The sequence below is a fragment of the Megalobrama amblycephala genome, linkage group LG3, assembly GCF_018812025.1.
Source record: "Megalobrama amblycephala isolate DHTTF-2021 linkage group LG3, ASM1881202v1, whole genome shotgun sequence".
Classification (NCBI taxonomy): domain Eukaryota; kingdom Metazoa; phylum Chordata; class Actinopteri; order Cypriniformes; family Xenocyprididae; genus Megalobrama; species Megalobrama amblycephala.
The window spans coordinates 62480562-62503127 of record NC_063046.1 but is presented as its reverse complement, the minus strand read 5'-3'; the positions used below and the strand labels follow the sequence as shown (position 1 = coordinate 62503127).

Below are 22566 nucleotides of genomic sequence, written 5' to 3'. Positions count from 1 at the left end.
TTGGTTTTGAATGCTTTTGAGACTCTTAGCATGCTTCAAATTGTTTGAAACTCCACACACACATCAGGATTGTTAGCCAGTAGACATGGGCAAAGCCTTAGAAACGGGCAGGAGGGAGGGGCTCTATAGCGCTACCTTGTAGTGCAGTAAATGTGGAGTGAATTTGACAGTCCTTTTATGCTTAACTGTTTTAAATGCCCATTGCCCGCCATGCACAGTTGCCCTGAAGCCACGGGGTGGCGGTGCCACTGGGCTTTGGCCCGTCATCGCTGCTCGCAGCTATATTTATTATTTATTTATTTTTTTCCGACTATTTGGGCATTTTTGGGGCCCTTACCATGCTCGAAAACTCATGAAATTTTGCACATACATTGGAACCCGCGGCCATCAGGGCCGGGCAGAAGCTGGTACCCGGGCGTGGCAGGAGGACTCGACAGCGCCCCCTTGAACAGGGTCCGAAATTTTGGTCTATATATCAAACACGCTTGCACAAATAAGTATAAAACTCAGTACACATATAGACATCATCGGGCCAAACAACTTTCGTACTCTAAGTTATACGTCACCTCAACAGGAAGTAAGCTATTACGGGTTGTTTGAAAAACACATGCTCTGGAATTTGATATACTCCTCCTAGGTGATTAATCCGATCACCACCAAACTCGGTCAGCATGAAGTCAAGACACTGATGATGAAAAATAGCCAGCGGATTTTTGATATCTCGAACGGTTTGGCCGTGGCGAGGCAACGAATTTATGGCGAGAAAAGGGAAACAGGAAGTGTGTTATAACTTCTGCACACATTGATTGATCTTTATGAAACTTCAGCAGTGTGTTCGTTATAGGAGTCTGATCACATGGATGTGACTATTGTGAGTCAAAGTTATAGCGCCACCAACTGGCAGCAGGAAATATGTTACTTTAAGCATGCTTTTGAGATCAACATCTTATTTTTACCCGATTTTCTTCAAACTTCTTTTGAATAATGTCAAAACATGGCAGATGTAGACCTTTGAAAAGAATTGTGATATCTCAAACACAATTACCTTGGCAACACATCAAACTTTAATATTAATTTTGGATGCTTTTGAGACTCTTAGCGTGCTTCAAATTGTTTGAAACTCCACACACACATCAGGATTCTTAGCCAGTAGACATAGAAACAAGGCAAAGCCTTAGAAACAGGCAGGGAGGAGGGGCTTAATAGCACCACCTTATAGTGCAGTAAATGTAGAGTGAATTTGACATAGTCCTTCGATTTTTAACCGTTTTAACTGCCTATTGCCCGCCGTGCACAGTTGCTTTGAAGCCACCGGAGTGGCGGTGCCACCGGGCTTGGGCCCGCCATCGCTGCTCGCAGCTATATTTCTTCTTCTTCTTCTTCTTCTTCTCCAAAGTGAGTCGCATTTTAGAGGGCCTAAACGTGTTCGAAAACTCATGAAACTTTGCACACGCATCAGAAGTGATGAAAATTTACGTCTGTTATGGGTTTCGGAAATGGGCGTGGCAAAATGGCTCGATAGCGCCATCTAACGTACAGCCCCTCTCGCTACATTTCACTAGGATTTTGAAATTCGGTACACACATTTATAAGCCCAGTACCTACAAAATAGTCTCTTGGAGTGAAATCCGAAACCGAACAGGAAGTCGGATATTTTGAATCAATTCACCGTTTTGTGCATTTTCCAGACGTTGTACTTTAACGAACTCCTCCTAGAGCTTTTATCAGATCAATGTCATATTTGGTCAGTCTAATCTAAAGGCCTTTGCAATGTTAAATTGTGAAGTTTTCACCAAAGGGCGTGTCCATGGCGCCCTGACAAAGTTTTATGTTTTCGCCATGAAACAGGAAGTTCTTGTAATTCAGACAAACAACGTCCGTTCTTCCCCAAACTTCACATGTTTTATTAGAGTCCTGGCCTGAAGACATCTTCATGACAATATTCAGTTACAGTCATAGCGCCACCTGTAGGCAACAGGAAATTACATATTTTACACTGTGATTAACTCCTCATAGAGATTTAACCAGATCAACATCATATGTTGTCAGTCTAATCTTAAGACCTTAGCGATGATAAATATCAAAGATCTTGAGTTTTCGGTGAAGGGCGTGTCCGTGACGGACTGACAAAGTCTGATGTTTCGCCATGAAAGAGGAAGCTGTTGTAACTCAGGCATACTATGTCTGATCTGCTCCAAACTTCACATGTGTGATAAGAGTCCTGGCCTAAAGACATCTATATGACAATATTCAGTTAGCTATAGCGCCACCTGTTGGCAGCAGGAAGTGTGGCACTTTTACATGATTTTGCCATAATTGTCCTGTATTTACTCGCTTACATGCATGTCGCCCACTGTTCGCTGTTTCCTGAAGCCAATGGGTGGCGGTGAGCCCGGGTGCGAGGGCCCTTTCATCGCTGCTTGCAGCTTTAATTATTATTATTATTATCATTATTATTATTATTATTCTCCAAAGTAAATCGCATTTTAGAGGGCATGAAATAAAATTGGGATAAGGTTTTGTGAACGGATTGGCTTCATGTCCATGACTCTTTTCCCATAGGCCTATGCATTCAATGAGTGAAAATGACAAACTGAGAATGAGGCACGACTCGGGACAATAAACAGAGACTAAAAAAATCTAACACACACAAAGGTTTGTTTTGCTCTCAAAGTAGGGACACTTCTCTCCTCCTACACTACCCATCACAGAAAACTGTCTGCATTTTTACATTTTTAGTAAAACAATGTTTAGTGTGTTTTTAAAGCTATTTTAAATATGAGGACTTGTGAAATGTTTCATGTTTACATCATAATAGAAGTATAATACTCAGGTCATTATACAAATTTGTGTCCTCATAAATCACATGCACACACACACACACACACACGCACATGCACACACACACACACACACACACACACACACACTTTTGAACATTGCAGATGAATTCCTTTAAGCAAACATGTGTCTCTTTATATGATAGAGAGATGTACTGTATGCAGTCATTCATGTTTTTTTTCTCACAAAGACTATGTATGTCAGAACACTGTGACTAATGCTACCATTAGCCTTTTTAAAATAAAGCACATTTGTAATAAAATGAAAGTGTCAATGATGAAAAAAATAACATGGATGACAAGTAATTGTCCTATGATCAAGTAATCATACATGCAAAATTTGCAAACAAACAAATTTAGAATTTGAATTAACGTTGGCATTTGCATTTCAGCTTCACTTGTGTTCCAGGACACCAACCTAATAGCCCAAAGACAACGGATGAGGCAGCTAGAAGAGCAACAAAAGTTATTTAGGTTTGTGGGCAGCACACCAACACAAGCCGGGTGTGACAGCGAAGTGTTTGTGTCATATTACAGTTTTCATTACATGTCACACGATTTTTGAAACCTGACACTCAAACAACAGAACCACACACCAAATCTGCAAAACCACACACTAATTCTCGGCCTTTGACTCATTTTTCAATTTCATAAAACCCTTTTTGCAAAACACAACACACAATTCTCTATGTAACACTCAAAAACTTAACAGGAAGTATCTTGATTTTCTTTTTCAAACACAACCAATCAAAATGCCACACTAATTCATCAGTGCCTCACACTAACTCCTCACATGTGCAAACACTTATTGCTTTACTTAACACCAACCAATCATGGCTTTAGAATAGGCCTATAAATAGGCCAAAGGTCAAGTTATAGGTTTTGAACAACTTTTCTGTTGTCTACTTGGTTCTATATTCATCATTTCTAAACCCTATTGAGGATTTTTTTTCTCCACATGGTGCTGGAAAGTGCATGATCGTTGCCCCTATGTCAATATAACACTTCTCCAGGCAATGGATGAGACATGTGGAGACACTGACCCTGTGACTGGGTTTCCATGTTTTATGGGGACATTCCACTGGCATTTTTATACTGTACAAATTTTATAGATGTTCAGAAAACATAATTCTGTATGATTTATGTATAAGCTTGTTTCCTTATGGGGACTTACTTTACCTGTGGGGACACATATACGCACCATTCCTTTGGAATATTCACCTTTTTCAAAATTATGCTAGTTTTTTTGGTTGCTAGTTTTTTTTGGGTCTAACTACACATGGTTGATGATGTATTTATTTTCTTTTGTACGGTGCAATACTGTATTCACAACCACAAATGCTCGCAGTAAAAAAAAAGTTTCAATCCTGCTTTCGTGCTTACCATGAATTTTTTCAACATTTCTCTGCCAATTACTTTCAATCTTGTACAGAAATGTACGTAGCAGCTTATGAAAGAAGAGCTTTGGGCTTTGAATAACTGTGTGTATATGATATATCCAAAAATAGAATATTATGGCAAATGTGATTGTGTGCAAAATAAGACAAATGTTTGCTTTTGAGATGTGTTTGTGATATTTTGAATGCAGTGTTTTATTTTGCAAGAGATGTGAGGCATTTTGTGTGTGCAATTCTTGGATTTGTGTGTAAAGTTTTGAAAAAAGAGACAAAGTTTTGAGAATGTGTGTAAAATAAATTCTATAAAATTAAATTCCTTCTGTTGAAATATGTTTTAATATTCCACTCTCAGGTGGCGCGTGTATGTTGAGGGCACACCCCAAGTTATCGATTACGAGACTCCCTTCGCTCTGCCAGCTGAAGTCCGATTCTCTTTCACAAAGGAATCTGATTTTTTCTCCAGTGCTGCAAAGCAGTAAGTGACCTTGTCATTTTTTAACACTCCTGTAGTGTTCATCTCTTTGTTACACACTGTAGAAGCCATACGGTTACTAATAATGTTATTCACTGTCTATATGTTACCATATTTCTGTGCTTCCACTTTAAAGGGGATGAATTTCACCCATTTTGGGAGCCATTACTCACACTATTCAGCATTTGCTGGAACCAATATTGGGTTTTTAGAACAACACGACCATAAAAATGTAGGTAAACAGCTGAACAGGTGTCGACTCTAATTTCAGTTACAAGCAATGTGGACTGTAGGCCTATTCATGGTTAATCTTTGCCATTTAGGCTGCCTCTTCCAGAACGCATTTATCGGTAATGAGAGAGAAGACTTAAAATATATCTGTCAGGGGAGTGCCCTTTTTTTTAGGTCAGAGCAACTGCCCCTCAAAATTCCTGTGCACGTCCCTGTGTCAGACAACAGATGGGAACAAGAGGGTAAGTATTCAACACGTAGTTTATTCAGAGACAGAGGCACGAACACAGGAACAACACAGGTAAGTAGTTTGTAAGTATGAGCACGCAGAGTATAGTCACTTAGCTGAACAATCACAGAGTCCTTTCTCTTTTGCTTTAACTTTAACACCTATTTGCCACTTGTTTGCCACCTGATGTCACCTGTTGGAGTTTGGGTTCCTTGCCGCTGTCGCCTTTGGCTTGCTTAGTTGGGGACACTTGACATTTGACTTGACATTTGATATTCAACAGTATTCTTGACATTTATTCAACAGCTTTGATCTGCCTGCATTGACACTATTCTTGAAGAGCTGCTGTGCAGCCAAAATAATGTACCAGTTATCAATGTAAAGCTGCTTTGATAGAATCTGCATTGTAAAAAGCGCTATATAAATAAAGGTGACTTGACTTGACTTGCTAAAGATTCAGCGTGGGAAGACAAGACTTGACGAAGGAGTGGAAACAAGGATACATCGGATGAGGTTAGGCGTCCAGTTATGTATAAACAAGACCAGACACAGAGGTGAGGGAAGTGAGTGTTCTTATAGTGCTGGTGTGATGAGGTGCAGTTGCTGCTGATCAGTACTCTGGTGATTGTGAACGAGTGGGCGGAGCGTGGAGATCCGGTGTGGATGTGCATTGAGTTAAGGTGGCAGGAACTGACTCTGTGACAGTACCCCCTCCTCCACGGGCAGCTCCTGACAACCGGATGGGATGACGACGACGGGGTCTACCTCGACCCCGAGGAGCAGGACGGTCAGGATGGTCGTGGTGGACCTGTGTCAGAAGAGAATCGCTGGTTAAGGCCTTCTTTGATGTACTCCTCCATGGCCTTTTGCTCCGGGATGGACAATGCGTAAACTCTGCCCTTAGGTAAAGTAGCCCCAGGTAGGATGTCGATGGCACAGTCCCATGGCCGATGAGGTGGAAGTTGGGTAGCCAATCGCTTGCTGAAAACATCCTGGAACGCCTGGTATTCTGGAGGGATTTCAAACTTAAGATCAGTCTCTGGACTTTCAATGGAAGTTGACAGAAGAGGAACATACTTGGAATTGAAGGACTGTGGTTTCTTGATCGGAGACAGGCAGGAATGGAAACATGTGTCACCCCATTTCAGGATTTCCCCGGTGTTCCATTGGACTTGAGGAAGATGTTGTGTTAACCAGGGGCGTCCCAGGATGATGTCAGCAGTGGATCCCTCTAGCACCATGAACATGGTTTCCTCCGAATGCAGGCAGCAGATGCGGAGCGTCAGGGTGGAGGAGAAGTGTGTGATGCAACCACGGCCCAGTGGTTTTCCTTGAATGGTTTGTATTCGAAGATCTTGTTGACATCGTTTACGGTGTATGTTGAGTTTCTGAAGAACTTGGGTGCTGATGAAGTTTTCTGCTGATCTAGAATCTAGGAGGGCTTGTGCTGAAACACAGACGTGAGAGTTTAACAGATGGACTTTAGTTCTTGTAAGAGGTGAAATTCGAGCTGGAACTTTGATAGTACTCACCGCTGGGCGTGGTGGTCGAATGGGACACACGGCGATGACATGTCCTTCTCCCCCACAGTAGAGACACAGGCACTGGAAAATCCTTCATTGACGCTCCGCTCAGGTGAGGCGGAAGGAATCTACCTGCATTGGTTCAGGTGCTGGAGTGGCGACAGATGGTGAGGCAGACAGAGAACTGACAGCGGGTGGAGATACAGAACATGCTGATATACGTTGAGCCACACGTATGGACTTTTGAATCAGACATTCGAGACCCATAGTGTCATCGTACACGACCATTAACTCCTTTACTTTCGAAGTGAGGCCTTGGCGAAAAGCGGTAATTATCATAATTATCAGCGGTAAGTTTCATTCCAACCGCTGGCAGCCGCCAATATGCGGAAGCAGAGTGCATACATACTCACAGAGAGATAATAAATGCCACCCTGGCACGTTCTGTTGTGAAGAGATGGGACTGTGCTTCCAGATACAACAAGCATTGTAGTAGGAACCCGCTGCAGTCCTCCGCCGGAAATTGCTGGAAAATGTCGCTGGTCGGGACCGGCAGAGGCGGCTGAAGAAGATGTTGCAGTGGGTGCTGGGTGAAGGAGTGCTTGGTGGATAGCGTGCACGAGGTAGGAAGTGACTGCTGGTGATGTGCTCGTGGACGGTGTTGTGAGGGAGAATCGCACCTCGTTCACCAGAGAGGCAAACATATCCGGGGTGCGATTCTCACCTGTGTTCATGGAGCTCTGCACGAGGTCTGGTCTTCTGTCAGATAACAGATGGGAACAAGAGGGTAAGTATTCAACACATAGTTTATTCAGAGACAGAGGCACGAACACAGGAACAACACAGGTGAGTAGTTTGTAAGTATGAGCACATAAAGTATAGTCACTTAGCTAAACAATTACAGAGTCCTTTCTCTTTTACTGGAGATTCAACATGGGAAGACAAGACTTGACGAAGGAGTGGAAACAAGGATACATCAGATGAGGTAAGGAGTCCAGGTATGTATAAACAAGACCAGACACAGAGGTGAGGGAAGTGAGTGTTCTTATAAGGAGTGATGAGGGTGTGATGAGGTACAGGTACCGCTGATCAGTACTCTGGTAATTGTGAACGAGTGGGCAGAGCGTGGAGATCCGGTGACAATGTATGTTGAGTAAAGGTGGCGGGAACTGACTCTGTGACAATATTACTGTTACAACTGTGTCTGAGTGTTAGTGTAGTTACACATACTGCGTGGCATCTGTTTTTCATTAGATTAACTGTTTACCTTTTCCCACCTACGATTTACAAATTTCTGTTGCATCTGGGTCACACGGACTCAAGCACCACAGGAGACATAAGTTATACTGGTGACGTAGAGGCAATGTCAGTCTATTACTTTGGAGTATTCTTTATTCAAAATGAACTGTGATAAATGTTTAAGGATTCACCATGTATACTCAGCTAAAAGCAGGCAACCCAATGTAATGGCAACTCCAGAGATGCATTTAAAGAGTTCATAAGTAGTGGGCCCATGACAGCAAGCTTAACCATTTCACCATTATTGTTCGGACAATGGACTGCATCAATGTTTTTTGTTTGTAGGTTAGCCTAAATATGGTGTGTTTTAGTTATAGATTGCAATGGTGGAAATGCTGAATATTTACAGCTAGATTTAATTTTATGTATACTTTATTTTAAAACTAACTGTGGTGATATAAAAAAATTGATCCATGTATATTCAGTGTATTTTGCATATAAGTGGATGGCATTAGCAAAATAGCTTTGTCTTATTGAAGACAATAATAATATAATATCTAATAGTAACTACAAAGATGCTCACAACTAACTAGGATGGATCATAGGTGGTATATCAAGGTCAGTTCCAGTAATAATGTTTGTATCTGTGTATTTTGTGTGTGTAGGTTAGCTGCTCTGAAGCTAACTGGATTAGCTGACAGCAGAAAATCATGGGAAAGCCTCAGCCAACTGGGAGTAATTATTTGTGAAAACAGAGGGAAAACCATTGGTACTCATCTTAAACAAATTAACTGTTCAAAATGACTGTACTAAAATAAAGTACTGTCTGTACTGTAGCATATGTTCTGACATAGCATGCTTTGCAGAATATGTTCAGGAGCACTGGGATGAGGACGAGTTCTTTGGCTACCAGTTTCTGAATGGCCTCAATCCAATGATGATCCAGTGCTGCTCAAAGCTGCCTGAGAATTTCCCCGTCACAGACGACATGGTCAAAGACTCCCTAAGAGGGAGCAGCTTGGAGCAGGAGATGAAGGTACACTACTTGCTACTGGCATGATTTGGAATTACTGGGTCTGGTTTGCATTGGTTTTGTCTAATTTTATGTGTTTCTTCATTATTTGGTGTGATCTACCACCCCAACCAGAAAGGGAACATCTTCCTGTCTGACTATAAGATGTTGGACGGGCTGGTGGGAAATGTAGTGAGTGGCAGGCAGCAGTATCTCACAGCTCCCCTGGTCCTGCTGTACTGTAACCCTCATGGCATTATGCTGCCTATCGCCATTCAGGTGAGTATCTTGCATTTGAAGTGCAGAAATACATGGGTTATGCATATAACCTTGGTTCTCTGAGTGAGAACAAGTGATGTCCCCCTGTATGAGATATTGTTCCTTGATCATGTCCCATCTGAAGCCAATTCTAACTTTGCTGTGTAGTAGCAGCATGCTGATTCTCGTTCAAAACACTTTGACGTCAACCTGTATGGGAGATTTCTAGCACAGCGCCTCAATGAGAATGACAGTACAAGCACAATCCCGATATATGCCAGCTTCTTCAAGAATCGCTATTCTGGTCAAAGCCAAGCCAGAAAGAGAGGAGGGAGCAGTTGGTGTCAGAGGTGGTGAGGATGGAGAACGAGCACTACAGCATCAAGGCGGTGTCTCTGTGACACCAAGGGGGATGAACAACTGGGGAAGGTGTCATCGGCCGTACCATCAGTAAGGCAGATCTGTGGAAGATGCCACAAGCAAAGCTAAGCTTCCTAATCAGAACCACATATGACACATTCCCTTGCCCCCTTAATCTGCGCCTGGAAGAGCCAGGAAGGCAGCTGCTCTCCCAATAGCATTACAGGTGGAGACACGGCCAGGTCCTGGGCAGCCTGGAGGTGTGTCAGGCAGCAGTGCCATAGCTGCGGTCATTGCTCTGAGCACCAGAGTAAGGTCCCACAGAGGGACCGTAACAGAGGGAGGAGGCTGTGATCGACAACCACCTTTGAGAAATTACGTAGCCAGTGAATGCGAACCTGGAGTAACTCCACCCCAACCTACAGTGGGTACGGAAAGTATTCAGACCCCCTTAAATTTTTCACTGTTTGTTATATTGCAGCCATTTGCTAAAATCATTTAAGTTCATTTTTTTTCCTCATTAATGTACACACAGCACCCCATATTGACAGAAAAACACAGAATTGTTGACATTTTTGCAGATTTATTAAAAAAGAAAAACTGAAATATCACACGGTCCTAAGTATTCAGACCCTTTGCTCAGTATTTAGTAGAAGCACCCTATTGATCTAATACAGCCATGAGTCTTTTTGGGAAAGATGCAACAAGTTTTTCACACCTGGATTTGGGGATCCTCTGCCATTCCTCCTTGCAGATCCTCTCCAGTTCTGTCAGGTTGGATGGTAAACGTTGGTGGACAGTCATTTTAGGTCTCTCCAGAGATGCTCAATTGGGTTTATTAAGTCAGGGCTCTGGCTGGGCCATTCAAGAACAGTCACGGAGTTGTTGTGAAGCCACTCCTTCGTTATTTTAGCTGTGTGCTTAGGGGCATTGTCTTGTTGGAAGGTAAACCTTCGGCCCAGTCTGAGGTCCTGAGCACTCTGGAGAAGGTTTTCGTCCAGGATATCCCTGTACTTGACCGCATTCATCTTTCCCTCGATTGCAACCAGTCGTCCTGTCCCTGCAGCTGAAAAACACCCCCACAGCATGATTCTGCCACCACCATGCTTCACTGTTGGGACTGTATTGGACAGGTGATGAGCAGTGCCTGGTTTTCTCCACACATACCGCTTAGAATTAATTCCAAAAAGCTCTATCTTGGTCTCATCAGACCAGAGAATCTTATTTCTCACCATCTTGGCAAACTCCATGCGGGCTTTCATGTGTCTTGCACTGAGGAGAGGCTTCCGTCAGGCCACTCTGCCATAAAGCCCCGACTGGTGGAGGGCTGCAGTGATGGTTGACTTTCTACAACTTTCTCCCATCTCCCGACTGCATCTCTGGAGCTCAGCCACAGTGATCTTTGGGTTCTTCTTTACCTCTCTCACCAAGGCTCTTCTTCCCCGATAGCTCAGTTTGGCCAGACGGCCAGCTCTAGGAAGGGTTCTGGTTGTCCCAAACGTCTTCCATTTAAGGATTATGGAGGCCACTGTGCTCTTAGAAACCTTAAGTGCAGCAGACATTTTTTTGTAACCTTGGCCAGATCTGTGCCTTGCCACAATTCTGTCTCTGAGCTCTTCAGGCAGTACCTTTGACCTCATGATTCTCATTTGCTCTGACATGCACTGTGAGCTGGAAGGTTTTATATAGACAGGTGTGTGGCTTTCCTAATCAAGTCCAGTCAGTATAATCAAACACAGCAGGACTCAAATGAAGTTGTAGAACCATCTCAAGGATGATCAGAAGAAATGGACAGCACCTGAGTTAAATATATGAGTGTCACAGCAAAGGATCTGAATACTTAGGACCATGTGATTTTCTTTTTTTAATAAATCTGCAAAAATGTCAACAATTGTGTTTTTCTGTCAATATGGGGTGCTGTGTGTACATTAATGAGGGAAAAAAAATGAACTTAAATGATTTTAGCAAATGGCTGCAATATAACAAAGAGTGAAAAATTTAAGGGGGTCTGAATACTTTCCGTACCCACTGTACATGACATTCTTAAATGGACGCTTTTGTAAAGTAAAGAAAATAAACAGGGTGCGCTTTCAGCTGTCTTTCTCCGTGATAATCTTTCTGAAACACTTCTTAAAATGAATTGAAACTCAGTGAATAGTTATCACAAAAAAAATAAAACATAAGTCTGAAGAAAACTGTTTATATAAAAAATGTTTACTTTTAAATAAAACAATTCACATTTAAAACAAATATTCCCCTGCAATGTAATCTGTTTGAAACTAAAGAGATTAAAGAGCCAGTTTTTCCTGGCTGCAGCTAATAATGTTAATGTGATCACACCCACACGCAGAAGGCTATTGTAATGTGTTGAGGCCATCAATAAAAAATGGTAAATGCCCACATGCCTTAAAACATCAACAAAGGCTACAACATGCATAGTACAGTACATAGAAATGTAATGTTGGAGCGGGATTTTAGCGAACATCGTTTTCCCAGTGAGCGTGAGCGGTACACGAGTGGAGCGCTCGCTTGGGCCGTGAGCGGAGCGCGCTGGCATAGAACAGAATATCGTCGCACCGCTTCGCTTCGCTCACTTGCTCTGCTCCGTCCCCAGACAGAACACACACAGGAGATGAGGGTCGGCGCGGTGAATGCACCATCCGCATGGCGGCGGACACCTCTTGAAGTTCTTCAAATCCATGCTTGAAGACGGCTCGACTAGGGACAGAAGTCTACTGGAGATGATAGCACTTAAAAGTCTTCAAGCATTTTAACCTGGGAATGCTTAAGTGCAATGAAAAGGATTTCCAACAGCCTCAGCTGTCTAGGAAAAATTGAAGAAATGAAAGAGGCAGAACCATTGGCATGTACCAGCTTTAAAACTGACGCGGCCGTAGTGGGATTAGAATTTGTTCAGCTGGGAAATGTTCAAAAAGGGATATCCCATTCAGGGTGACGCTGATGTGCTTTGATCGAAAGAGGCCCTGGGGATACCTGGGCGCCAAATGTCATACATTAAATACAGATGAATAAATCTTTAAAGATGAGGTAAACAATCTAATTATTAAAAAGAAACAAAGAAAAGGTGAAATGTAATGTACAAATGATGAGTAGGCAGAATTGTCTGAATAATTAAACATGAAATAAACCTCTTTTTTTAAGGATGTCAATTTCTTCATAGAGTAATTATGACAGATGCCATGGAAATCCTTTATCATTTTCTTTAAAAAGGGAAAAATCATAACCTAGATTCCCTCAGGAACCATTTGTACAATTTTCAAGCATGTTCAAATTTAATCTGCACAGTTAAAGCAAGAGCCCAGCAAAGAGAATCCCATCTTCCTCCCAACGGATTCAAAGGCTGACTGGAAACTGGCCAAGATCTTCGTCCGAAATGCAGAGTTTGGTGTTCACGAGGTCGACTTTCACCTGCTGAGAACTCACCTGCTGGCAGAAGTGTTCACCATGGCGACATTGCGCAATCTTCCCTCTCCACACCCTCTCTACAAGGTACTGAATCTGTCACACATGAGTTGGTTTGGGCTCTGAGCAAAACAGGGGCATGTCCCAGACATGCCTCATCCACAGAGAGAGAGCTTGACAGCGAGTTAAATAATGTATGTTTTCTACTATTTGACGGTAGGGGAGTTTTTGCAGTTGTAGTCTGTGGTCTCAGAGATGTTGCTTTGTGAAAAGCCTCCCCTTCACAATTTGCCATTTGGAGAGCGTGACTGACTCATCTATAGCCTGGGGACAATGACTACACAGAGCATTAGCAGGGCTCTACAGTGCGCCCATTTCACTCGCATTTGCTCCTGAAAGCAACTGTGTGCAACTGTACTGTAGGCGAAATGGCCGAAGTGAAATCTGCCTCTTGCTGCTCTAAATTGAGCAGACACATTCAGTTTTAACTGTAGCATTCTAACTAATATTTTCATATTTTCTAACTAAACAAAATGATTATTACTATAACAAAATCAAAACGACGGTGTCGCGGTCATGGTGGGCAAGTGATATAACCAGTGTTGCTGTTGAACACAGTTCTGTCAGGACCACTATCGTCAAATATGATAGATAATGCATAGAGTTTGTATTGGCGGTATGGTTCTGTTCTGGGCAAGAACTCCCTGTGCATCCATGCAGCCTAGCATGGATAAGAGCAGGGAGAGCAGCAATAAACCCCCTAGGGTAAACAGAACAGGACCAACATGCAGATATCATTAAATGTCATGATTAACGTACACGTATGTCGAGAATTAGTCTGATTCAGGGGAAATAATAAGGCCAATCCTGACTGAAGAGAGGAGGAGCTGGGGATGGAGGAGGGTAATTTGCTCCTGAGAAATGCAATAGCTGCTGATAATACTGAGGAGCTTATATATAGATGCCGTAATAGGCGTCGTATTCCTATAGGTAGACGCAAGTCACCTGGGAGTCAGCTGATGCAAGCTTGACTGGCGTGACCTGCCAGAACTGACGCTTACACTAGATTTGATCTCATATATATCTGTAAGTTAAGTACTATCACATGAGTATACTCCTGTTTCTCTGAGAGATGGCATGATTGCAAATGTGATACTTACTGATCTGACTGAAGTCCAATAAACAAGCTGATATTAAGTGATTTAACATTAGCCATGATACTGTTGGTTCAAACAAAGCCACACCAGACCTGTTGCGCATCTCCAAGCGACAGTGATTTCTGACTCGCACTCGCTGTTTTTTTTTTCATAGTTACATTTAATTTCATATTTACACTTTACATTAATTTTTTTTACTTAAAATGTTAAACTTTTAAAGATCCTTTTTTTTTTTTTTACATATTTCTAAATTCAAAAAATATACTTAAAAACATTCATACAACATTATTTACCAATGAGCAGCATTAGCAGTCTATGTAAATGTCTAAATACCACTTCTGCAGTGCAAAGACGGATTATTAGATGATTTCTTTCGACAGTCTGATTGGGTCTTATTGTTGTAATTGAATTTATTGTTTAACCTGTTAAAACTTGAAGAAATTGATTAAATATGATGTATACATTTAAAGGGGGGGGGGGGGGGGTATCACACACAGTTTCTGCCCATCTGAGTTCCTATAGAGTAGTAGTGCATCCTTCATATCTCCAAAAAGTCTTTAGTTTAATCATATTTATAAAAGATCCATACGCTGTGCCGAGTATTTCCGAAAACAGCCGAGCTCCTGGAGCCGTGCCGTGTGAGCGGAGCTAAAGAGTCACGAGCACACGCAGCTTTTGTGTAGAGATCGTATGCACGCTATCAATGGTCAGCTAAACAACTGTATTTAAACACACACATTATTCATGGATAACTTTTGAATCACTATAATGAATATATTGTATGAATGATGAATAATGAATTTATTAATTCACTACGTTCATTTTGTTTACATTATACGCACTCAGGCACCTACTGCCAACAAAACAGACATTTGATGCAGTTTTACTCCTGCTGTTCCGACTCATGATGGGGATCATTACCGCTGTGACCGCTCCATCCTTCAGTTTCAAACGATCTGTAAATCCAGCGCTGAACTGGGCCTTGTTTATGAAACCATAAGCGCCGATCCGGAGAGCTCGAGCAGCCACGGAAAAACACGAGATATTCTCCATTCATTTTAACCAATAAAAAAGTGATTGTAACGATCTTGTTTTGAAACTTTGGCCTTTAGCATGAGAATCCAACTCTTTAACAGTGTAAATAAGGCAGAATACATGAAATAGCATTATTACCCCCCCCCCCCTTTAATAAGATTAGAAAAAATTGCTCTTATAATGGTACAAATGCCCCAGGAAATTAATTTAAAGGGGCAAATGTTGCCCTGTAATGGGAAAGTTAATGTCTGGTTTTGATCAGAAAGTGCTCCTAAAGAAAATGTAGAGCCCTGATTAGGTACATGAAGGCTCACTAATGTCTCACTCAAACCCATTCATCTTCCTGTAACTTTTTTTTAAGTCGCCTACAAAAGAAGGCTTGCGGGTACGGACACACACACACACACACACACACACACACACACACACACACACACACACACACACACACACACACAAGAAATTAAAATTCCTTATTCATTCATATATTTTTATCTTCAAAGAATGTGAAGCCGATGAATGCAAATCTCTTACATACTTTCCATTTGTAGCTCCTCTTTCCCCATATCCGATACACGCTCCAGATCAACATCATGGCCCGGAATCGGCTGATATCTGAGGATGGGGCCATTACCCTGGTATGCATATTACACTGTTAAATAGGCACTAAAAGTTCAATCTTCAATTATAATCCAATACACTTTTTGTTGAATTCAGCTAATTTCTCCTCATGATCCTAGCTACCTGCAGACATATCTTGTAAGATTGATAAAAATGCATAAATATTTAATGTTCAATCTACTGCAATCTACTCTTTACCTAAATTTATTATTGTTTTTTTTTTTTTTTTTGTTTTTTTTAACTTTGGGGGAAATTATTATAGGATTTGTGTTTCCAGTACTTGTTTTACAGCCTTTAACCTAACTTTATGTCATGTGTCTCTCCGTTAATGATTCTTCTCGCAGTACGCAGGAGTAGGTGGAGAGTCATTGGTAAAGCTGCTGAAGCGTGCTACTGCCTCGCTGACCTACAGCGCCCTCTGTCTTCCTGAGAACATCTCTGAGAGAGGCCTGGAGAGTGTTCCCCACTTCTACTACAGAGATGATGGGATGAAACTGTGGAATATCATCAACAAGTATGACTACCATTGGAGTTTAGTCTAGTGTTTTAATAGGCATTATGCTTTATACTCTCTAACTATGTGTGTGTGTGTGTGTGTGTTACATAATACATCCAGATTTTTAGGGCTGAACTAATACATCCTGGTGCACTGATTCATATTTCAACAAATACAGTGTCAGTTATACAGGTTCATGGGTTTTATAGTCAATAAGCACATGCTGTATTGTGTTGCAGATCGCTTTGAATAAATTCCAGCTTAAGAAATAATTGCAAAGCAAATCTACCAAAAAAAGTAAAGCTGTAAATATGTAAAGCCCGAAAACATCTGACTGTGAGGTTGCTTACAGGTTTGTTGCGGCTTTCTTGTCACACTACTATCAAAGTGATGCATACGTGCAGAAGGACACAGAGCTGCAGCGATGGATCAGTGAGATATTCACCAGTGGCTTCCTGGGAAGAGATGGCTCAGGTCTGTTATCATTTATCCAAAGTGACTCAAGTGAGGAATACAACAAGTGATTAATCGTGAAGAGGCAAACAGACAAAAGAAGTTTATAGTTTATGGCTCTACTCTCCATTTCATTTGTGTGTGTGTGTGTGTGTGTAAGTTCCTCACAGAAACAGCCTTTCATTCTTCTTCACAGGAATACCATCATCTCTTCAGACTGTGACAGAGCTCGTCAAGTTTGTCACCATGGTGATCTTCACTGCATCAGCCCAACATGCCTCTGTAAACAATGGACAGGTCAGTTAGTACAAGTCCATTCACTTCCAGTCACACTGAGCCATTAAAGCTGCAGTCTGTGATCTTGATCCCATACACTTTCTCAAATCCGGCGTATTGCTCCATACATTCCTCTAGCTGTCCGTTCAGTGTCCGAGCTCAAAAGCCCCTCTGTTGTCCTGGCTCTGTGAAACAAACATAGTGGTTTGGACTGAGCCATAAACAACGCCAGCCAATCAAGCTTCAGGAGCATGAAGGGGAGGGGTTTCAGTCATGTAATAAACACTGGATCCAAAAGCGAGATTTAAATGTTTACTTAGTCCACACACAAACAAGGCAGGATGGTCAGAAGATTTCAGCAACCGGCTTTGGGTGGTGACCAGACTCCAGCAGACAGCGATCCAGAGAAACTCGGCTGGCTGAGAATCCACACTCGAACAGACAAAGGGAGAACTGCTGGAGACGCGAGTAGGGCTGGGAATCGATTCCAAAAAGAATCGATTCCGAGGCGTTGGGAATTGAGAGTCGATTCCAAAGGTTGGAATCGATTCCATTAAGGGGAATCGACTCCTCTTTTTTAACACAACCCGCGGCCACGTAGCCGATTTCCTTTGTCAACACAATCACGTCACCTGTAAAGAGATAAAGTTCAGACTAAATAAATGGATCCAGTCGTGACACAGAGTATGTATTAACTCAACGGAACACATCCTATATAAGGTAATTCATATATATTTATACAAGATAGACATAAAATTACAACTTATATTTGCACAAAATCATGCACGCATGTAGGCTACTTGAACCAAGTAATGTAACGTTAGTCAGCTCGTGTCGTGAATTTGTTCATCCTGTAATGTAACGTTAGTCAGCTCGTGTCGTGAATTTGTTCATCCTGTAATAACACGCCGAAACACAGCAACTAGAATTCACAATATTTTAATACAATATTGTATACAATTATAATCTTATGTAAATGACAGTCCCAGCAGTTATTAATGTTGTTCATTGCTGTTTGGCTGCCAGTGGTGTGGTCCCTTCTGAATGAAGCCAATAATTCCGCCGATCTAACTCCTTTGGGATCAAATAAATGTGTAGTTCTGACACTGTTGAAACGGCTAACAGCACCACATATCCCAGACATATTGTAAATTTGTTGTGAACCTTCTGAGAGTGTTTCGTTGGCCTTCCTCTGGTAGTTGTAGCTGCTGTCACCATAGACTTAAACAGAGCGCGCAGCTGTGACCGGACACAAATATGGCGGCGGGCATAGCGGAAGTGACGTCTTTGAAACCCATGGATAGACCTTATGTAGCCCCGCCCCTTTTCAGCGCTGCGCTCGTTGTCTTTTGACTTCCGGTTTGTATTTCCACAGCGATCTTGTATTTATGAATGAACTGCTCATTTTAAAATCTTCCCGGTCTACTGACATTTGTTAAGACATCTGCTTTAAACATAACAATGCTCATGATAACTTTCATTGACTCTACAACAGGTGAATCCACTTCACCAGTGAATTATTCTTATTCTTATTTCCATAGAAATATACAGGGCTACCGCAAAACCGGAAGTTCAAAGACAATATTCTAAAGATGGCGGCGCGCTTGTTTCTCTGGAAAATAAGGGGTGTGTCTCAATCAGTTCCCTAGCTCCCGAGCTCGTGAATCAGTATATCGTGTACACGAATTCGGGCACTGGTAAGGACAGTAAAAGCTGCTGGTTCACTACACATTGGGACACTTATGACTCTATTTCCGGCGACGTGACAACGTCCTCATTGTACAACATCACTACTGGTATTTATGAACAACAACAGAGCTGATATTTTCTGACATTACTTGTAATGTTATTTAAAGTACATTATGATTAATTATTTGCTTACGTGCAACATTTCAGCCGTGAATAAATTATAAGTGTTATCTAGATTATGCTCATTACCTGTCTAGCGATGTATGTTTATGCTGAAATATAATAAAATAACGTATTTTGTATTTTTAAAAACATCTATCGTATCGTTATGTGTAGTGAGTTGGCTCACGTGATTCAAGTTTCGCGCTTCAGAACTTCCGTTAAGGGAGCATAGTGAGCATCGATGCTCCCTGGTTTTCACGGTGCATTGTGGGACTTTTCAGGGAGCGAACGTTTCAGTGCCCTGGAAGGATTCTGCGATTGAGACAGCCCTTAAAATGGCCGACTCCCTGGTCAGTGCCCTGACTACTGAACTAGGGAGCTGATTGAGACACAGGGAAGGTCTATAGGACTGATTAACAAGACGCACCTGTGAGCTGATCAGCGTCATTAGTCACCATAGCAACGCTAATGACTAACTGACACTGACAGCACCACAACACACACACACACACACACACACATGTAGACAGAGCGAGAATGCGTCAGTGAACCCATGAACCGTGACACTATTGAGCTTGAATATCAACGTTCACGAAACAGATTTGTGGACTCTGCCTTTTAACTGTTGTCAGTTATTAACATTTCCTCAAGATGCTTTAACCTCCTAGAGCAAATAATCCACAATGCCAAGAAAAACCTATCCATATCCACTTTTCATGCCTTAAGGGATGTTAATTATGTGCTCGTATAATTCTTTGTGAATATTTGGCTTATATGTCACATTTTTCACCGATTCTTTCCCCCCAGTTTGAGTTTGGCGGCTGGATGCCGAACTACCCCACTGCCCTCAGAAATCCCCCTCCCAAGGTGAAAGGTCAGACCACTGAGGACTCGATCCTGGAGACCCTGCCTGATGTGGGCACCACGGTGAACGGGATGGCTGTCCTGAGGCTGCTGAGCAAGGATTCTGCAGACCATGTGAGTTTGTACATCATCAGGGCACATGTTCAATATGCCATCATGTTACTCTTGATGACAATGGCTCAATTACACGGCTTCCGTTCCTCTGGTGTGCTTTACCTGACGGTTACATTATACACTGTAAGCATAGTGTTGCAGTGGACACATTAAGAATATTAGTCTGCTGTCATACGTATAAACATGTTTATTATCAACATGTTATTTACGATTTATGATTACAATCTTGTTACCCTGTCCGCAGTTCCCTCTGTTTAGAGATATAAGTTTTTACAACAGTGCTGCCATCTAGTGACATAAACCAATACAATCCATTGCATAAAAAATGTATAATTCTTTTTCAAATTATTCGCATGGTTACTGTAAACTCTGTCATATATTACACACTAGTGTGAAAAACTAAAACCCATCTTTGTTGCTTGTGCCTTTGTGTTACAGTACAAAATACAGTATGATGCAATTAAATTGTGTTGTTTGTTTGTTACAAAAACAACAGTTTACTCGGCCTAGAAACCAGCAAGTCACAGTGTGTGTGTGTGTGTGTGTGTGTGACTCCTATAGTAGAAGAATCGTTTCTTTAGTAAACTACATTACCCATGAATCCCTGCAGCCGGCTCTAAACCATACAGGAAAACGCATGGATTTACCCACATATCTGCTTCTAATCATCACATATATGCTCATTTAGCACATGAACGCATTTACTCTGATTGCCGTATTGGCATTAAGACGAAGGCCGGACTGTGCGATTGGTCGTGAGGTGTTATTAGTGTTCGTATTCTCAGGCTGACAGATGGCGTGAAACAGACGGGCGGAAAATAGGGCACGCATCGAGACAAACGCATCTGTGTTCATCGAGAGACGCATAGACACAGGGGGATGATGGTGGATAACCGGCACGCCACAGCTCTGGTCATCGCCGGTGTTTTAAGCGTCCTGGCGTCCGTGTATCTGTCGGTGTCGGTCGGCTCGCCGCACTGGTACCGGTACACGAGCCCGCCGGTCCGCGCCGAACCCAACGCCACGGAGCTGCGCGCGCTGCAAGACGAGTTTCTGGAGGGAGAGTTTGACGAGAAAACCGTGAGCGACGCGCTGTTCCGCATGAACGGGACGCTCGGACTGTGGTGGAGATGCGTTCAGACGCCCACGGACGCGCACTGGTACCGAGAACCCGGTAAATGTTGTTATTATGATCAATGATTATTGTGACTGTTGTCTGATTGTTTATTATTTACATTCTCCAGACGGACATTAATTCCCATTCTTGCACATTTATGTTGTGTTTGTTTGTTTGTTTGTTTGTTTGTTTCAGATCCAAAGATGGTGATGGAGTGTGTGAGTTTTACTCTCTCGCAGCAATTCACACCGAAATACAAAGAGCCGGGAAATCACAACAGTGGAGAAGATCTGATAAGAACCTGTGAGCAAACACACACACACACACACACACACACACACGCACACACACGCACACACACACACACACACACACGCACACACACACACACTCTCTCACACACACACACACACTCGTATCTGTTTCTCTCTGTGTAATTGATCAGTGTGTGTGTGTGTGTGTGTGTGTGTGTGTGTGCGCGTGCAGATCTGTGGCGGTTCCAGTTCTTCCTGCCGCTGGTCTCTCTGGGTCTGGTGGTTCTGGGCGGTTTGCTCGGGTTCTGCGCGTGTCTGTGTGGCAGTCTGACGCCGGCGCTCTTCATCGGCCTCATTCATCTGCTCGCAGGTCAGAGTTCATCTGGACAGTCGAGGGGTTTGATGGGGTTTGATGCTGTACATCATCCCCTTTCTGTTTTCTGTCTCAGGCCTGTGCTCTCTGGCCACCGTCTGCTGTTTCCTGGCCGGAATGGACCTGCTGCACCGCGTGTCCGTGTTGCCCGATCGCGTGGACGGCACTCTGGGCTGGTCGCTGTATCTGGCGCTCATCGCGTCTCCTCTGCACATGATGGCCGCCGCGCTGCTGATGTGGGCGGCCCGCAGTCACAGCCAGAGCTACGACCGCATGACGGTGTACAGAGTCGCTTAAACCACGGCGGCGCTGACAGATCGGATCAGATCGTGTGGAGTGAGATAGAAACTGAAATCAACTCTGAATCTGTTGGACATGAATGTTGAAGAGCGACTGCCGTCAGAAACACAATCACGCTCTGAGAATCTCAGATGCACTTTCAAGAGAAGTGTGTGTGTGTGTGTGTGTGTGTGAGACACATCAGGACACAAATGTGTATAACGACATAGGTATTACAAAAAGAGGTGACTTATGAGGACATTACCCATGTCTCCACTTTTCAAAAGGCTTATAAATCACACAGAATGAGTTTTTGTAAGAAAGTAAAAGTGTGCACAGTTTCCAGTTTTAGTGTAGGGGAGAGAAAATACGGTTTGTGCAGTATAAAAACCATGGAATGTCCCCACAATTCACAAAAACAAACGTGTGTGAGTGTGTGTGTGTGTGTGTGTGTGTGTGTGTGTGTGTGATACAGTTTGAGCACTGATAAACTTTCCCTCAGCTCTTGTGAATTGATGTCAGACTTCGGTATTTTCCTCACATTAGAAACTTCTCGTGTTTTAGTGAAGTACGAACAGACCAGAATCCTAATGTGTTCTGCTTTTAATTAATCATATTTATTACTATCATTTGTATTTATTTATTTCTATACAGTTTTTTTTGGTAATATCTAACTAGGTAGAGACTTTAGA

The 22566-nt window shown here is 42.5% G+C and overlaps 2 protein-coding genes across 2 annotated transcripts in view; both read left to right on the top strand.

The window, feature by feature from the left end:
* The window catches only part of LOC125265931 (hydroperoxide isomerase ALOXE3-like), a 30996-nt gene extending 10081 nt beyond the window's left edge, over positions 1-20915 (top strand). Inside the window, exons 5-16 of the mRNA XM_048186500.1 lie at positions 3233-3314; positions 4590-4712; positions 8597-8700; positions 8798-8967; positions 9079-9222; positions 12868-13071; positions 15728-15814; positions 16142-16311; positions 16646-16767; positions 16943-17043; positions 19681-19851; positions 20637-20915. Of these exons, the coding sequence (XP_048042457.1) occupies positions 3233-3314; positions 4590-4712; positions 8597-8700; positions 8798-8967; positions 9079-9222; positions 12868-13071; positions 15728-15814; positions 16142-16311; positions 16646-16767; positions 16943-17043; positions 19681-19851; positions 20637-20720 (1562 nt within the window). The 3' untranslated portion in view covers positions 20721-20915. The remainder of the gene's footprint in view (positions 1-3232; positions 3315-4589; positions 4713-8596; positions 8701-8797; positions 8968-9078; positions 9223-12867; positions 13072-15727; positions 15815-16141; positions 16312-16645; positions 16768-16942; positions 17044-19680; positions 19852-20636) is intronic.
* cldnd1a (claudin domain containing 1a) lies at positions 20731-22165 on the top strand. The gene is made up of 4 exons (XM_048186501.1): positions 20731-21025; positions 21164-21271; positions 21455-21592; positions 21672-22165. Exons 1-4 carry the CDS (start codon positions 20731-20733, stop codon positions 21890-21892), a joined length of 762 nt encoding a protein of 253 aa, XP_048042458.1. The 3' UTR covers positions 21893-22165.
* Positions 22166-22566: the final 401 nt, after the last annotated feature.